The sequence below is a fragment of the Pangasianodon hypophthalmus genome, chromosome 17 (assembly GCF_027358585.1).
Source record: "Pangasianodon hypophthalmus isolate fPanHyp1 chromosome 17, fPanHyp1.pri, whole genome shotgun sequence".
NCBI classification, from domain to species: Eukaryota; Metazoa; Chordata; class Actinopteri; order Siluriformes; family Pangasiidae; genus Pangasianodon; species Pangasianodon hypophthalmus.
The window spans coordinates 7,774,350-7,792,465 of record NC_069726.1 but is presented as its reverse complement, the minus strand read 5'-3'; the positions used below and the strand labels follow the sequence as shown (position 1 = coordinate 7,792,465).

General features: G+C 38.3%; 1 protein-coding gene across 1 annotated transcript in view; it reads right to left on the bottom strand.

Annotated features, from left to right (window-relative positions):
- The window catches only part of grk3 (G protein-coupled receptor kinase 3), an 89,042-nt gene that overhangs the window by 13,295 nt on the left and 57,631 nt on the right, over positions 1 to 18,116 (bottom strand). The window contains exons 3-19 of the mRNA XM_026943872.3: positions 17,175 to 17,248; positions 14,408 to 14,509; positions 14,021 to 14,095; positions 13,180 to 13,241; positions 13,035 to 13,086; positions 12,703 to 12,794; positions 12,497 to 12,596; positions 12,290 to 12,368; positions 11,552 to 11,682; positions 10,227 to 10,321; positions 9,413 to 9,520; positions 8,740 to 8,806; positions 7,811 to 7,911; positions 7,481 to 7,547; positions 5,153 to 5,248; positions 4,473 to 4,635; positions 1,773 to 1,909 (exon numbers count right to left, since the gene is read on the bottom strand). Coding sequence (XP_026799673.3) covers positions 1,773 to 1,909; positions 4,473 to 4,635; positions 5,153 to 5,248; positions 7,481 to 7,547; positions 7,811 to 7,911; positions 8,740 to 8,806; positions 9,413 to 9,520; positions 10,227 to 10,321; positions 11,552 to 11,682; positions 12,290 to 12,368; positions 12,497 to 12,596; positions 12,703 to 12,794; positions 13,035 to 13,086; positions 13,180 to 13,241; positions 14,021 to 14,095; positions 14,408 to 14,509; positions 17,175 to 17,248 — 1,601 coding nt within the window. The remainder of the gene's footprint in view (positions 1 to 1,772; positions 1,910 to 4,472; positions 4,636 to 5,152; positions 5,249 to 7,480; positions 7,548 to 7,810; positions 7,912 to 8,739; positions 8,807 to 9,412; positions 9,521 to 10,226; positions 10,322 to 11,551; positions 11,683 to 12,289; positions 12,369 to 12,496; positions 12,597 to 12,702; positions 12,795 to 13,034; positions 13,087 to 13,179; positions 13,242 to 14,020; positions 14,096 to 14,407; positions 14,510 to 17,174; positions 17,249 to 18,116) is intronic.

Genomic DNA, 18,116 nt, shown 5'->3' with positions numbered 1-18,116 from the left:
GAACACAGTAGCCTGCAACCTACACAGGTAAAAAAACATTAATTTAATGCCAGTCTTATTAAAGCTACAATGGCTGCCTATTAAGTCAAGCAACGACTGCAAAATCCTGCATAAAACATTTTACAGCTCTTAATGGTATAGTTTGGACATATCTTGCAGCTACTCTGAAGCTGTACAACCCATCCAGAGCAATCCTCTCAGCTGAGGCAGGCCTGTTTGTCCTGAGGATTACTGCCAGCTGCCGGTGGAAGAGGCAACTGCTCTTTTTTCCATTCAAAAGATGTTGATGTACAACCTGCTTGTTTAACAAGGCCTATTCATAGTTTTTGAGTCTGTCTGGTTTATACTGTATAAGCATATTTAAAGCATTAATTTAATTAGCTATTCACAGACACAAAGGCAATTATACGGCTGCAACAACTAATCAACAAAATTGATAAACTTTGATAAAACGGCTGCCAACAAATTTAATTATCAATTAGTTGTACTGTGTTATAAACCACATTGTGGTGCACTATGTTACTTCCTACAGACTAACAAGAGGAGGTTGTTTTTGTCACATATACATTACAGCAGAGTGAAATTCTTTTCTTCATATATCCCAGCTTGTTAGGAAGCTAGAGTCAGAGCACAGGGTCAGCCTTGACACAGCACCCCTGGAACAGAAAGAGTTAAGTGCCTTGCTCAAAGGCCCAATAGAGTGCTTGCTTGGCGGTGCTGGGGCTTGAACCCCTGACCTTCTGATCAATAACCGAGCCTTACAACGAAGAAAAACTCCATTAAGGTATGGAAACATTACACTATGCCGTATGCCTCATAAGATAACGTGTTTTCATGGGAGTAATATTTAGATTTGGAATCAATCATTCATTCATACAGTGAAAGCGAACATGCCAGGTTGAACCACAGTTAGCAGTCATGTCGTCTTTTGAGTTATCCTAGCTTAAACAGTTTTCTAGCTGTATTGCACATTTATATTCATACTTATCCAGCTTTACTGCCCTATCAGAAATATAATAAATAAAAAATATATAATATAAATAAATAAGCAATAAATAACTATAATCTCATGCTACTTTGGCCACAAAGGAGGTACTCTGTATGACAACTCACTGAGTTAAAAAGACAGAACATGGTCCCAAATGTGATTAGTCTACAAGAAAAAGGTTTTCTCACATGTCATGAAGAGTGTGCATTATGCAGTGCTGGGCAGTAGTGTTTCTCATTGTACATAATATATATTTCTAACAAAAGTTGTGTGTCAAGTCTCCATCCTGCTTTCGTTTTACACTGAGGGTGATTCTAGGCATTGAAAACTAAGAGTCAACCTCAAAGTTTTGGAGTTGATTCCACACACTGAAAATGCAAACGCCTTGTGCACATAAATGGCAAGCCAAATGCATGTAGCATCATGCATCCAGCTGAGTGTTTGCCTTTATTTTGAACCAGTAAAAAATATAGTGAATACACTTTGCGTTAGTTCTGGTGGCTCATTTAGTTGACATAAGCACTTGATAATATTCTCACGCTGTGACAGATTATTTGATAAATGTCAATAATGTTATACTACAGTTAATGATATGTTATTTAATTAATCCTAGTTAAGAATTCTGTAGTAGTATTAGCTGAGTGATATGCTGCAAAGGAATATTTTAAATATATATTTTTAAAATTATCAAACTAAGTAGAAAATCAAAAATAATGAACATATTAACCATTACCACCATTATCAAAAGAAAGTTAGTTGCAGTGCCAGAAATTTGCATACTTACCCTAGACTCGCCCTCTCCTCTCCATTCTACACGGTTAGGAAACAGGTAGAAGTATCGGCGCTGCCACTGAGTCAGGAATGGGTTTCCAAGCTTCAGCATGTAGCCATGCATGATGCAGTCCTTGCCCAGCGCATAGTCTAAGCACAAAACAAAACAAAACAAAACAAAACAAAACAAAACAAAAAAAAAAAAAAAAAAAACAGCATGGAGGCTTGGCCATTTCCCAAAGCATAGACAGTAAATCACGAAAGGCTTAAAGAATAGCTTGATGACAAAACTGAAGTAAAACAACACTGGTCCCAGACCACTGTGGCCAACTCATTTCCTATAAATACGCTCCTTGAGGACTCATAATAATATTTGTCTTTAGGCTAAAATAAACATCATCAGTTCAGTATCACCAGTCTTAGACAACTGTTTCCAGAGCATCACAGCAGCAGTCATGTGTTCACATTCCCCCGGCTTGAGAAGGGTCCTCTCAGTGTTATCAAAAAGCAATGCGATTTACTATTTATTAGATATACTAAAACTCGGCTCTTAAATTCACCATGCAATCTGAATATACACTCGCCGTCCACTTTATTAGGAACACCTGAACACTGGCTCGTTTATGCAGTTATCCAATCAGGTGGCAGAAGCACAATGCATAAAATCATGCAGTTACAGGTCAAGAGCTTCAGTTAATGATCCCATCAGACATCAGAACTGGGAGAGGAAAAAAAAAAAAAAAAGTGATCTCTGTGACTTTAACCGTGGCATGCCAGGTGGGCTGGTTTGAGTATTTCAGATACTGCTACTCTCCGGGGAATTTCACACACAACAGTCTCTAGAGTTTACACAAAATGGTGCAAAAAACAAGACACAATGATTGAGAGACACTTCTGTGGAAACACCTTGTTGATAAGAGAGATGAGTGGAAAATGGCCAGATTGGTTTGAGCTGCCAGGAAGGATATAGTAACTCAATCAATCTTTACAACCATGGTGAACAGAAAAGCATCCCAGCATGCGCAAACATGGAACCTTGAGATGGATGGGCTACAACAACAGAAGACCACACTGGGTTCCACTCCTGTCAGCCAAAAACAGAAATGCTATCATGGGCACAGGCTCACATATAGCCACTGCTATGGAATCATTGTTTCTAGCAAATCACAGCTACAGTGGTCATGTTCAAAAAGTGAGATGGAAATTCAAATGGGATTCGTATAGTTTGCTACATAGTTGCCAATTCTCTTTAATATCTTTTTTTTTAATCTGAGAAACTAAGACAAGTAGCAAAGTACATATCTCAGCTAAAAATGCTAAAGCTGCTCATCACAGGGGTTTCTTTGAGGGATGGACTCTGGGGGCTCTTATAGATGGAACTCTCTGCTGACATGCACAGAAAATCCAGATATGTTTTTCAGAATTAGAAAATTAAAAATGCCTGTCATCCAGTCATATACACTCTATTCAAGTCTGAAATTTCCAAAATTTCCTCTTACTCAGTCAGACACCACTGCATTCAATTCCAAAGTTCAACATTCCTCTTTCTACCAGCAAATAGTCACTCTACAATCATGCAGCTGAACAGACAATGGCAAAACAGTCAACTCTTAAAAGTTTCTTGCTAAAAGCAGGCGATTCTGACCAGCCTAATCAAGACAAGAACATTGACCTGAATTTGCTGTACATGGACGACATTTGGGTTTGAGATAAAAGTCAACAAGGTGTTTCTGTCCGTAGGGCTTCCACTCACTAGATGTTTTTCCACACCATTCTGTTGTCTGTGAAAATACCAGAAGAACAGCAGTTTCTGAAGTACTCAAACCAGCCTGTCTGCCAATAACCAAAGTTACTAAGAAAACATTTTCCCTCCACTCTGGTGTTTCATGTGATCATCAAGCTCTTGACCTGTATCTGCGGGATTTTATGATTTGCACTGCTGCCAGAGTTTGGCTGAATGGATAATTGCATGAATGAGCAGGTTATGAAATTTAGATCCACGAAAACAGTAAATACGGATGTAAGTTGTGGGCAAAGGTGCACATACAGCTACCGTGATGCTTGGCCATGCTTGTGCAATATGTAAAGTAAAACGGAAGATGCCTATATCTTTTTATCTTTCTGAGACAGATTTCTGCAAAGACTTGCAACCTTACTAGACAGGCAACGTTTGTGCTTACTATTACATAATAGCCAGATATGATTAATGAAGTAATTTTTACAAATCCCTCACACATTCGAAAATATGGACACTATCCATAATAAACACTTGGCCTAAATAAAGATGTTTACCACTGTGTGTGTGTGTACATATACATATATATACACATATATATATACACACACACACACAAACACACAATGTATATATACATCATGTGCTACCTCTGAGGCATGTAAAAGCTAGCCGACCACATCTTTTCGAACTGCTGCTCATGCAACGACAGAGAAAACATTTGGAGGAAAGCACTATCCGCCCTCTTCCGCATGTATGAGCTCACAGACACCCATGATTGGCTAGTGTCACTCTGAATGATAGGTGAGAGAGTGTATGCCATCCCTCCCTCCCTTTTTTTTTTGCCCTCTTAAGCTCACAGAATAAATTTGAACTTGCGATCTCCAGATGATAAGGCAAAAGCTTTTCTGTTGCGCCACTCAGGAGCCTCGACATAGGAATTTATGGTCGTTGTCTGTGTACATGTGAGAGCCTCACCCTCCTCGTGGCCTTGCTGCTTGTTCTTGGCTCGCTTGCGTGCCTCGTTCTTATCTGTGTCACTGTTGACTGCCTCATACACTGTCTCGGCCACCTCCTGCTGCCAGCGCTCTGAGATCACCAGGGGAAAGTTTTTATACAGCTCCTGATCACTGTCCAGCAGCTGAAACCCAGAACCAGAGAAAAGAATACATTCAAGAGTGCAAGGAAAACAGAAAGCAAGTGGTACATGCCAACTCGCTCTCATGGGAAAACCATTTGCACAGCTTTGTTGTAAATTGAGACAAGCCTAAAGCCGGCACTGAACATGCAGGACTGTGTCTGTGTGAGAGAGTCAAAAAGAGAAAGTAAAACAAGTGTATGACTTGTTCTAGTACAAAACACACACATGAGCAACAATCATGACCCCTAGCAAACAGGCACATGTTGCTAGGCACTTCTGCAGCCCTTGCAAAGTGCAACAAACAGTCTTTTGTTCTACTTCACTAGAGCTCACAGGAGCCACAGTGAACCAGAAAAATACATTAACGTTTTCTATTTTCTATTGTTCTCTCACTGTTTAAGCTTTAGAATATCTTAAAACATACCTGGTAGGCTTGAAGCCAAAGCCTGCCATTATTCAAAAAATACACAGAGTGGGTACTAAAGTGTTGCTTTTTGGTTTAACTCTGATGCTTTACCTTTATGCCTTTGGTGTCCTCCTCATCAAAAGAGCCAATGTCGAAGGCGTCAGCAGCATTCACTTCTCCACGAGGAGGAATCAGTGGCGGAGAATACTGAAACCAAACATAAACATTAATATAGCTGCAAATGGCAATCTCTGAGGACCAAGCACTCTTCACAAATGTGGCCAGTTTTGCCAAATTACAAAAAACAATAAAGAGACTGTCTGGCTGATGGCAGCCATGTTTTTGAAGTAACCAAGTCACCATTAAAAAATCCTTTACAGATCAGCACATCAATGCAACACACCAAATTTCAGCTCAACTGGAGTTACACTCGTGAGAAACAGCTATTTGAACTTAAATCTACCCCTTACTGATGACCACACCCCAAACCGTGCAGACTTCCTCAGAACCTTGTACTAAACATGTCTATCAAATTTTGTGAATCCATGCAACCAGTCCTGACAGCTGTTTGAGTAAACCAATTTCTGCCCTCCTAGGACTGACAAGTGATAGGTGATAGGTGCAGACTGATGAATAATCAGACACCAATTTTTTTTAAATAAAGGGCAAAAATCCTAAAAATCCTTTTGGATATTACATAAATCATCATCATAAATTTGAAAGGGCAGGGCTAAATGATCCAAAAGGCAAATTTTTGTGGTTTCAGCAAAAGAATCCAAAAAAATTAATTGTACACTTTATTTTACAAGAGATATGCTTGTTTTTATGAGCAAAACTATGAACACCCCCTCATGGCTAATTTGAGTGACATTGGATCAGTTACTACAGCAGAGATTCCCAGATCTTTTGGGCAAAACCCCCGAATGGACATACATACATTTTCTGCGACCCCAAGCCTTGACCACTCCACATCTTTTTACATTCCAGATTTATAATATAGGAACAATGTACCATTCGAACATTTCAAAAAAATATTTGTAACATAAGTGACTAATCACCAAAGGTCTATTCCCTGAATACTGGGGATGGGTGATACAGGCCGATGAGAAGTGGAAGAGCCTGGTTTAAACTTAATACTTGATTTTGTGTGTGTGTGTCTGTGTAGAAGCAGTGAAAATGCGAGCAGCATTGTTCTCACACACGCCTGCGTATCGTAGGTACATCTGGAAGACTGAAAAGCGACATTAAATAGATGGCACGTCAGAGCCAAAACATCCCTGTCTGTTTGGTTTCCAAGTCGAACTGTAAACTGCGTGTAGATTTCATGCGCAGCGATACACAGACTGACAAGCTCTCACAAAACCAGAACTCTGACCTTATCCTCAAAAGTATTTACTAATGTAGAAAATCCAGAAGACTGGGATCCAAAACAGACCTTTCAGTAGGTTTGAAGGCTACATGAGAGGTTTTCAAAATTCAAACACTAACTGTAATAAGAAAACCAGTTAATGTTAATACTCAAGTAACAGTCTAGAATAGGACATAAGTATGCAGTTTGAGACACAATGCTAGTTTGTTTAGTGGTGGGAGATGGATGGGGAAATTTTTTTATTGCTGAACTACACTAGTGCAGTGTATCAGAATAGTGAAAAGAAGAAAATAACATACACTATTAATTTAAATTTGACTCACAGTAACATTTTAAATAAGAGCACACAAAATCCATTTTCAATATTTTTAATATTAAATGATAAAATAAATCAATGTAACAAAAGAAGAGACTGTGAGTTTCTTGACCCCATTTTTGTAAATCAAGCAACCCCAGGAACTCTTGTACCAGAGGGTCCCTAGAGGGCACTGCCATTCAAGGATAAAAATCCTCTTACAGAGCAGCATGAACATGCAGTACACAAAAGTTTAACTCTATCAGATTTAGGGTTCCTGAGAATCAGCTATCTGAATTTTGCCCCACTCCATATGACCACGCACCAAACTTTTGCCGAAATCAGTGGGATTATGTCCTGACTTTGCCTTCTTCGTTTTGTGCAAATCCATGCAACCAATAGTTACAGATACCTCAAGGTCCTCAATATATGGCTTATAATGTTACATTAGAGTGCCACTGCTGGGCCCATCTTGCCTGAGTAGCCAGAGGGAGTACTAGCTATTGACCACATTTACAATTTATACACATCTTCACAACTTACAATTTGTTTTAGGGGGGAAAAATACAAAGAAGTAAATATGTAAGCAAAAACAATAAGGTTTCAGCAACTGCTGGATATACCCCTAAACACGGATCATTATAGTTGTGGAAAATCTTAAGGAGAAGGCATCAGGAAACTTAAATGCATATAATCCCAATGCAGTTATGTCACTCAAAATATGAAAAATGAGGCTTTGACATCAGTTTCAATGCAGCAGCACCTACAGCCTTACCTTCTGGAGATAGACCTGTTGCCAGTCGATTCCTTTGAAGAACAGATGTTCCTTCACTTCTGAAGCCCTACAGGGTGCACCGGTGAATAAGAAAAAAACCCACATCAGACACCACCAATGCCTCTGACCAGCAGGGTGTCAGTGCTTCAGTGAATAGTCAGGTAAGAACATATTCTCATCATAAATGTAAGTGCATAGAAGTAAACCCAGCACAGAATGCTAATTATGATTTTATGCCTTAATTTTAAACTGTAAACAGTAAACAAATCTAGACAGGGTGATGGTTTTGATCCATTATTACGTAAAATGAGTAAAAATCAAGGCACTTACCCCCGACCCTGGCAGCCCAACCTCTTAGCCACATCTCTTTGTAGCAGTCCTTCCAGCAGAGCCTTGAGTTCAGACGAGAAGGAGTCTGGCAACTCTACATTCTTAAAGGGAGCATGAGAATTAGATTAATGCCAGTCACTCACATTAGACATAATTCCCCTAATATTAAAGACAGTGTCCCTAATGGATAGATATTCCATGCAAAATGCACTACATATCTAAAAAAAAAAAAAAACCAGTCAACCAAGAATTATCATGACCCTGATTTGAGTAATCAAAAAACCTTGCTCAGCAATATACTGGTTTAAAAAAAGAAATACATGATGATACAGCAGTAATTCAGATGATGAGGATGTTGCTGAAATTCTGGATCTGGCCTTTTATCGATATATTTTGAAGACTGGAAAAAGACCAAGCAACTATTTTCAACTGCCCAGTTTTGGTGAACTTGCGCCCACTTAAGCCGCAGATTCCTGTTCTTGCTGACAAAACTGGAACCCGACATGATTTTGTGCTGTTGTAGCCCATCCACCTCCAGGTTCAACATCCTTTTCTGCTCACCACGGTTGTAAAGAGTTACTGAAGCCTTTCTGTCAGCTCAAATCAGTCTGGCTGTTCTCGTCTGACCTCTCGGACCAAAAAGGTCTGATCAACAAGATATTTCTGCCACTTTGTTTTTCGCATCATTCTGTGTAAACTCTAGAGAGCTCTTTATGTAATATTACATATTTAATTTACTTTCTTTGCTTTAACTATTCTACATTCTAAAACCATCTGTTTATTTCCAATATTAATGGAAAAAAAGTGGTCTTAGACTTTTGGACCACAATGCGTGTGTGTATACACACACACACATTTATTTTTAAACGTGATATATATACATATATCACATTTAAAAATAAATATTGCACATTTAAAAAGTGGCTTACCATAGTAAGTGTCATGCGGTCAATCTCATGTTTATCTTTGGTCTTGTGTTGCCGGAATGGACTGTGCCTGTGAGAAGCCAAATAACCTGTTATATTACTGAACACAGAGCACAGAGCAAGCCAAGCAATCAAATCCAGGGAGGAGAGTCACAGCAGCCAGATGTACATACGAATAAACAGAAGCTGAATATGTGCCACATACACTGGTACAATTTAGTGGCGATGAGTAAGTAATGTTCACAATATGACAACCTAGTATTACAGTTGTTTTGTTATACATGTTTCCAGGTTACACTGACTCCCTGGTTGGTTTTCAAATACTAATACACACATACACCTCCCTCAATGAACAGACATGTTATACCTTTACATTAGATCGCTCACTTCCCTTGCTCCCTCCTCCCTAGTAACTGCTACTTCAGCTGGCTTTGACAGCCCCCACCCCCTCATCTACCTCCTGTCTCCTCTGTTAAGTCTGTGAGCTGACCTCCTGTGTTGAGACCCCTGACATTTAAACTTTACTCCCCACATCAAACAGTTTTGAGAGACAGAGTGAAATGCAGACACAGCGAGCAAAAAAACCAAAAAAAAACAAACAAAAAAAAAAAAGACAGAGGTGCATAGTGAAGTATTGATGATTTCACTGTTACAGCATGGAAATGCTGGTTCTTACCCTCGCAGAAGTTTAAACAGCATGCAGCCCAGTGAAAACCAGTCAGCGCTGCTATCATATGCTGTCCCTTTTTGCAGAACCTCTGGTGCCATATAGCCATGGGTGCCCCTACAAAAGCCCATATATATTCAGTTTTATTTTTTTGGGATTAAACACTTAACACTTTAAACTCCTGTGATCGGTCAAGGGTCTGCACACTGAAAACGTACACTCACTGAACACTTTATTAGGAACACCTGTACACCTACACATTCATGCAATTATCTAATCAGCCAATTGTGTGGCGGCAGTGTAATGCATAAAATCATCCAGATACGGGCCATTCGTATTTGACACATTCTCCCATCAGAATTGGGTGGGAAATGTGATCTCAGTGATTTTGACCATGGCATCATTGTTCCATGTTCCAAGTTCCATGTTCTTCATTGGCCTTCCCATACACCCTGAAACCAACAGAACACCTTTTGGATGTAGTAGAATGGGAGATTAGGAGCGCGAAAGTGCACCTGAAAAATCTGCAGGAATTACATGATGTAATCATGTCAACATGGACCGGAATCTCAAAGGGATGTTTCCAACATCTTGTGGAATCCATGCTATGAAAAATTGAGGCTATCTTGAGAGCAAAGGGAGGCCCTACCCAGTATTAATATAGTGTTCCTAATAAAGTGCTCAGTGAGTGTACATTTTTAACTTGTGTACTATTTACTGAAAAGGTCACAGGAAGTTAGTAGTAATGCATTCTACAAGATGAATAACTAAATAATAATCCAGGAGTTTCAGGGGTTAAATAAAATACTTTATAAGCACTCACACACTGGCATGGGGTTTCTTCTTAGAGAAATCACAGGCCAAGCCCAAGTCAGAGATGCGGACATGGCCATGCTCATCTAAGAGGATGTTGGCAGGCTAAGAAAGGGGAAAAAAGATGATTCCAGCTCATTATTCGGAAATTATACACACACACACCTCTTACTATCCTTGTGACATAATGCTTAATGCCAATAATTAAGAATAAGCCTAACTTCAGGAATCACTATGAAAATTTTATTTTTAAGTTATTTACTTTTTTAAATACAAGTTTTTATAAATAAAATCTGTTTTCCTTGTGGGGACCAACCAAATGTTCCCACAAAGTCAAAATGTCACATATTCCTATCCTTGAGGAGACATTTCTGCATGGTAACCTGTTCTGCATGGTATTAAATAATTTGGTTGCTTCGGGTTTCACCCTGATGCAGAATATTTACATCAAGATAATGACATGAAAGCTACAAGCTATTTGTACAAGTGAACCTGCGTGAAATCAGATATCGCTGCATCGTTCACTAGAGCTTCTGTTGTCGTCAGGCATCATAATGGGATATTTGAGACAATTAAAAATTCTGTACTCAAATTTACTAAGTTTATCTGAAGCCATATCACATATGCAATTAAGGCACTTATTACAATCACATTTTAACCATGAATACGTTGCATTGTATACAATGCACTACCAAAATGGTTATAGAGGAAAAGAGCAGTATTTGTGTAATTTGCTTTAATCTAAATGTTGCCGGCTAAATGCACACCGAATTGCTCTCAATCTAACTTGTAACCAAATCTCTCTCTAATTTTTTTCTTGCTGAGCATTACTATTGGGAAGACCCAACTCATAGCTCGTAGCTAATGTAGATAGCTAGCATTATTTGAGGTTGGGACTGAATTTGGATGGCAGCTGTTTGGGCTTTCAAAAAATAAGAAAACGCAAAGCTGAGTCAAATGTACCTATGGCTAGTCCAGTCTGAACTGCAATCATCTGTCAGTTACTCCAACTGACTACCATATTTTTGTGTCAGCATTCTGCATGGACTTGATTTTTCTCTGCACAGAAGCATCACCAGAAGTGAATGACTTCTGTTGATGCAACTTCAGAGGGAACAGTGTTTGTAACATGTCCTGTGAGTTATATATAAAAGAGCAATAAAGACTTTTTCCTCCATATGGCATCTTTAATAACACCTCCTGAAGTGTTTTTCATTGGACGAACAGAGAGCAGAGGTCAAGATGTCTTAGGTTAAAAAAAAAAAAATAAAATAAAATGAACGCTTGAGTAAAAGCCACTTGAGGACAGACACATACAGGAGCTCTTGCCCTTACCTTAAGGTCTCGGTAGACAACAAAACGATTGTGCATGTGCTCCAAACCCAGGATAATTTCTGCTGCATAGAAGCGCATTTCCTTCTCACTAAATACTCCATGTTGAGAAAGATGATAGTGGAGATCGCCACCTAAAACATCAATTCATGGTTTCAGCATACTTTATTGCATGACTGTACAAACATCACAGAAATATCACTTTAATTACACAAATTGAATTTAAAATGCTATAGTAGCCATTCTTAGGGACCCAAAGCAAAAAGAATGGAAAGCAGTAAATAAAAAGCATTTGATCAATTATAATTCATATTCATTCTCACTAGTTGCGTTGGTGTTCCACAGCAGTTTCAGTAAAAGTGAACAGATATTTTAATTAATAGTGAATTCAATTTAAAAGTCAAAAAACATCCAGCATTAAGATTTCTCTTCTGAACTGTGATGAAGGTAGTTCTAGGAAAACTTATAACAGTTAATGTTTACCTTAACACACAAGTTGAAGCTTTTAGATATTTTACAATAGTGAAATAAGTTAACAACATTCAGAGGAGTAGAGCTAATTATAACAGAAGTGAATGCATGTGTAAGGGCTAAGTATTGCTTGTGTAATGTTCCACTCGATGTCTGTAATTAACATCTCTATTAGCGTAATCCTACTGGGAATTTGCATCCTGCTTAGGGAGATCTGAGAAGCAGGGTAGTGCCTGGCATGAGACAGCATGAAGAAATAGCAGCTCTCACCATTCATTAAGTCCAGGATGAAACACAGCTTATCAGGGGTATGGAAAGCATACGTCATACACACAATAAATGGACAGTCCTGGATTCAGAGTGAAAGAGAGAGAGATGGTTAACAGGCAGTAGAAATAAAATGAGCAGACTGTACTGTTGCATGAGGGAGAAAAGCAGTGCTATTTCACAAAATTGTATGTAAGCATGCCAACCTACCCCTGTGCTGACCAAAGACAGCATGATTCTCTCATTGAGTGCCAGGGTTTCACCCTGCTTCATCTTAATTCGCTTCTTATCCAAACACTTCATGGCATACCTGGCAGACATAAACCAGTGCAGTGATGTAAGTAAATCCCCAATTTTTTCAATTCACTTAATGTTTCAAAGTATTCCCATATTCACAATTAATTCCATATACCCACATTTTTCCTGTGTCTGCCTTCCTGCAGCCATACACCTCTCCAAAGCCACCTCTACCAATGATCCGATGAACACTAAAATCGTTCATTGTTAACTACATGGAGACACACAAGACATGTTAAGACAAATTACTACAGAAATCAAACCAACTATGATGGGGTTAGATCTAAATATCAGTTAACATTCACCTACTATGCTGTAATGTATGCCCCAAGGCAAAAGCTGACAGAAGAAATGCTAATTTCCCCTTTGTAAGCCACTTTATAAGTGCCTCACAATTACAAGGTTGCATGTTCAGCTGCTTAGAATCTCAAACATACGGCAGAAAACTTACATGGATATTTAGCTCTACATTCTTCCACTGGCAGAAACGAGTAAATTTGTCACTACAGGAACAAGAAACAAGTTTAATTGTTAAAAAACAATGATAAATCATCAGGAACAACAAGATTTTGGTAATGACAGTCATTCAATCACACCTTTCTATGAACTTCTGAAAGATCTTTCCTCGCAGGCTGTCACAGATTTCAACAATGTATGGCTAGAAAAGAAAAAAGAAACAAAATTGTATATGAGGAGGCTTGTATTATAATCCAACAAGCATGGCCTAAAAGACTGCTCAATTATTGTAAGCATAGCATTACTTTCACATACTGAATACCTTACTTTCACATACTCGAGACCTTACCATTAACCATTTAAAATGTAAAACTGAAATAAGGGACAATAAAACTGAATGAATTGCAGCAGCTATGATTACAAAAACCTGTTTTGTAGTTGCACTTTGGCTGGTGTGTCAAAAGCAGGATATCTTTCTCTTTTAAGACAATTAAAATGATGACATTTTAAATGTCAGTATAGGTATTTTATAGACATATTTCTAAAAAACATGAATAATAGCAAATAGTTTAAAAAAAAAAAAAAAATTTTAAAAAAGCTATCAGTATTGGTTATGTTCTGGAAGCTTATCTGCAAAAGGCTATTTTCCAGGAAAATACCAGGTGTTTAACAAAATAAGCAAAAAGCATGTTACCAAACATTAAATACTGTATCAAATGCACAGCACAATGCCTAATCAATACTTGAATTGCTGAGCTTCCTACTGATTAAGCAATATAAATTACAAAAGGTATTAAATGTAATTTACTTTTAGATATTCATTGACTCAGAGGGTAAACAGCTATTATTAACTGCACAGTTACTGGAAAGAGGAACACATTACACCTGATAGACAAAGCACTGAAACCTGTATTTATAATGAGTCCTATGATTCCATTTTAAAATCCTACTGGTAAAATCAAGTTTTACATGGTGTCTCACCTGAAAGAGGGCTGGGGGCACCTGTTTCTTAGCCAGGTGAGACTGGACATGATCCACTGCTTTCTTAGAGAAAGGCTACAAGACAAACACACAGTACTACATGGATATATGCAAGGTGTGGGTCAAACCTCCAGCAGAAGGCATGTCTTTAGAGCATAAAGCATCCAAAGTCACATCACTTGTTTTGGTGAAAGTTAATGGAACCACAAAAGGACTGTTTAAATGGTGTCTGTGGTGATTAACTGGGCAAGAAATCCATTTGCCTTGATCTGATATGGTCCACGAAACACAGTGTTTAAAAACCAAGAGAAGAGAAGATATGCACTAATGCAAATATTAACTTTTTTTAAATGGCTTGTTCTTTTGACAGTAAGGCTGCGGTCTTACATGTGAACATGACAGGAGCTCCTTCATTATGTAGCCATCATATATCTGCCGACTGCGACTTAGTCTCTCCTCCTCAGAGTCCAACTTCTCATATTCTTTAATCTGAAAAGACAAACCAAGAGTGTAGTAATCTGAAATCCAAATCACATACGCTTTAATCTGGCAGAGTAATCATCAGGCTGTGCTGTCCTTTGACAACAAGCCTGGCTGAAGAATTCTAGTAACTAGTGAACGATTTATAAATTAAAAACAAAAAAATAAAATAAATAAATAAATAAAAAAGAGGACTCCTGATGAGGTGTCATGAAGTACATCTGTTTAACCCGATTGTTCTGCACCCGATTGGTGTAGACGCCGGCGTCTTCAGTCTGATTATCACGCAAACATAGCTTTTGTATAAAGAAAATGGCAAATTATATTAACAAAAGCGGCATGTGATCTTTCAAAGTGATAAATTATCTATCTGCATATGAAATTTGAGCTCTCTCTGTCTCTCCATTGTGCAGCACTCAATAAATGAACACGTGATGCCTGGGGCCTTGTTTACAGCCTGCTGGAACTCCAGACATAACGTGGCCATGTAAAAGTATTTGGGATACACAAACACAATACTTTTATAAAAAATGGCTCTCCAACAAGGCAACAATAAAATACAGCTGACAGGTAAAAACAACCATTATATTTTAGCTTATTCACTTGCTCAACTTGAACAAAACAGTGATATACTTCAAGTCTCACTTGACTATGTAAATTTTACATCAAAACCTGATAGAAAATATAAAGCAAACTCAAAAATTTAAATTTGAAGTTTTTAAAAGTTGGAAGTTGTCCTTTACAAAATACAACAGTTGTTTTTCCTTGTCAGTGAAAAGAACCATCATACTCCAATACCCAATTCTACTGTGCATGCCACAAAAGCACTATTTGCTTCTCACACAACACAAAAGTGTTTTATTTTGGACTTTTTGGTATGACAGAGGATGGTATGACAGAGGATGGTATGACAGAGGATGGTATGACAGAAGAAGACCTTGAGTCAAGTTCTGGAGCAGCTGTATCAGAGTGATTCCGAGCATCACCCCCGGAGGCTCCATGGAAGGGGTTGCTTTTGACAAGGGCCTTGATGTCCTCCTTGTTTTGTAAGTAAATCTTATGCATTAATCAGTGTTTTCTCTCTTGCAAATTTTGTCATCAGTGTTTTGTTGAATATTGGCAAAAATGTATGCACCTGTAGGCTGCTAAACTAGTAATGAAGTAGCACATAGTTGTATTTGTCTGATGCTAAATGCCTATGTTGTGCACATTATTAGTTATTACGTGCATCAGTGCATGTCATGTGTTAGGCTAGTGCTGAGCGAGCAATTTATGCATGCTAAACATCTGGTACTGTTAGGTAGACTACAATCTAAGAAAATTACTTCATTCAGCTCAATCTAATTGCAGTTTCTTTATACACAACAAAACAGTTATACACCACTAAATTCCATTCTGCATGAAATTATAATGTGTAATTGTTTGGTTTTGTTATGGTTTTGGTGAAATGTCCCTACATGTCTGGTACTGTAGTACTTATCTTGGCTTCCTGTCATCTTGGCTATATGTTATAGCATGTTTCATGTTTTTTTGTTATTTATCTTACAATCTTTTTTGATGTTTTCTCTTAAGGCTCAAGACACTGTCAGCACTCCAGCGGGATGAAGCCAACGAAATGGGGCTTCAAGTTGTATGAATGGGTAACACATGCGACTTCACTGTGTAGCAGGGGAGAAGATACTGTGTACACTGCTTGGCAAAGAACAACAACAAGACCATTTTCAAATCCAGACACTTTGCATGATTGCAGACAGCCTGTGCTTCACAGAGTGGCATGATCTGAATCAAAATCCAGTACACTGATGGACTGAAATTGCAGACCAATGTCTGTCAGGTGGAATTATTATTATTTAAACTCTTTTTACAAGTCCATAATTGCTGCAGCTCACGTTCAGCCTTTTTTCCATTCGGTGTATATATTTCTTTTGCCTCCTAAAATACGACCCCTCGTCCCTGTCGCAGGAGGTGGTATAACAGCATACTGCATGCATTTCACACAGTAAAGAGTGTGAAAGATATTACTAACTGAAAATGCTAACTTTGTAGTTGTGGTGGCTAAAAGACATTTTTACCACTGAGCCAATGAACTGCAACTAGGAGCAATACAGACTCTTCAATTTATGTCGTCATGTCAAGATTGTACTGCTGTCCCTTTAGAGAAACCTTCTAAGCACAGAAGGTAGATTGCTGGACCTCCCATGTATGTAGTCTTTGTAAAAGGTGTCAGTGCACATGTGATATGAGTTCAAGAAAGCTTCCCGTTGAATTGAAGCAGCAAGGACTCCTTGAATTATGGTGCAGTTATAGTATGAAATAAATAGATGTGCATTTGGAGAGGTTTTTGCCCACTTGGAGAGTCTGTGAAGACATCTAACCATTCAGATTCTACACATCCAGAATTTCATTTTACATCAAAACAAAAGGTGTTTTTTTTTCCCCCACACATTTTTGTGCATTCACGGGTCATGATTATTTTTAAAATGATGAAATTAAGTATTTTTAACCATAATCTATGGTTAATCTAAGGATACATGTCTTTAATTTAAGTGAGTAGTCATTGCTGTGCAGTGCTTAAATTTGGGGGCAATAAGGCTTAAAAAGAGTTAGTAAAAACAGGTGGAAATTACCCAGTTTTGTCCTCTGAACAAAAGGATTAAAGAAAGATTCATCTTACCTCTTCATAGAACTTCAGCTGGGGAACGGCCTCGTCTATTTCATTCATACAGAAATCCTTGAACAGCAGGAACCCTGAAAAGAGAGGGACATAAACACAGCATTTAGACAAGCACAGAAAACTTGGTATTTACCATAATGTTCAGCAAACTATGATATTAATAAAAATTTAGGTCACACGCTGACAAAAATGACAGTTTACATCACTGTGAGAATTACAACATCCTCTCCAAAACCACGTTATTTGTCATTCTGTGTCGGGGTGGATACGGAATAAAAATAACACATTTATTAGCTAAAATCTATTTACTAGTAAAATCTCTAATCTATGTCCTGGAAGCCTAAATGAGCAGGCTAAAAAGTGGTAGCTAACATAATGTAATAAAGTATGGTAAGCTATTTATACACTCCCATGTGAGCATTCATGGTACAGGAAACTGCACCAGTTGGATTTTGTGATGATTAGCTTCTAAGGGCCAAGCGTAGGAGTGTAGTATTTTACATTATTTAAAGGGACTGCATTTCCATTATACTTTCTGTACTACACCAGTATTCATGGATAAGATAAGTAGAAAGGGTAAACCACTGTAAATTAAATGAAGTCAGATGACATGCACCACAAATTTCAAACAATAGTCATTGTTGAAAGAATTACCTTTAATCAGAAGAATGACACCATTCAACTAATTGGGCAAATCCTCCATCCAATGACTACCTTGACCTTTCGCTTTCACAGTTCCCTTCCTCAGCACTCTGACTGCTGCACTTTAAGAACACTCCAAGGCCAGCTGCTGAATGTTTGCTCTTGAGCGTAACATTTGCAGAACTCGCAGGCCATTAAAAAACCAGTCACATAATGGTGATGTGGTGTGGCGTTTGTGGGAAGCACAGGGTGGGTGGGTGGGTGTTGGGTAGTGGTAAAGAGAAATCAAAACAGCCAGCA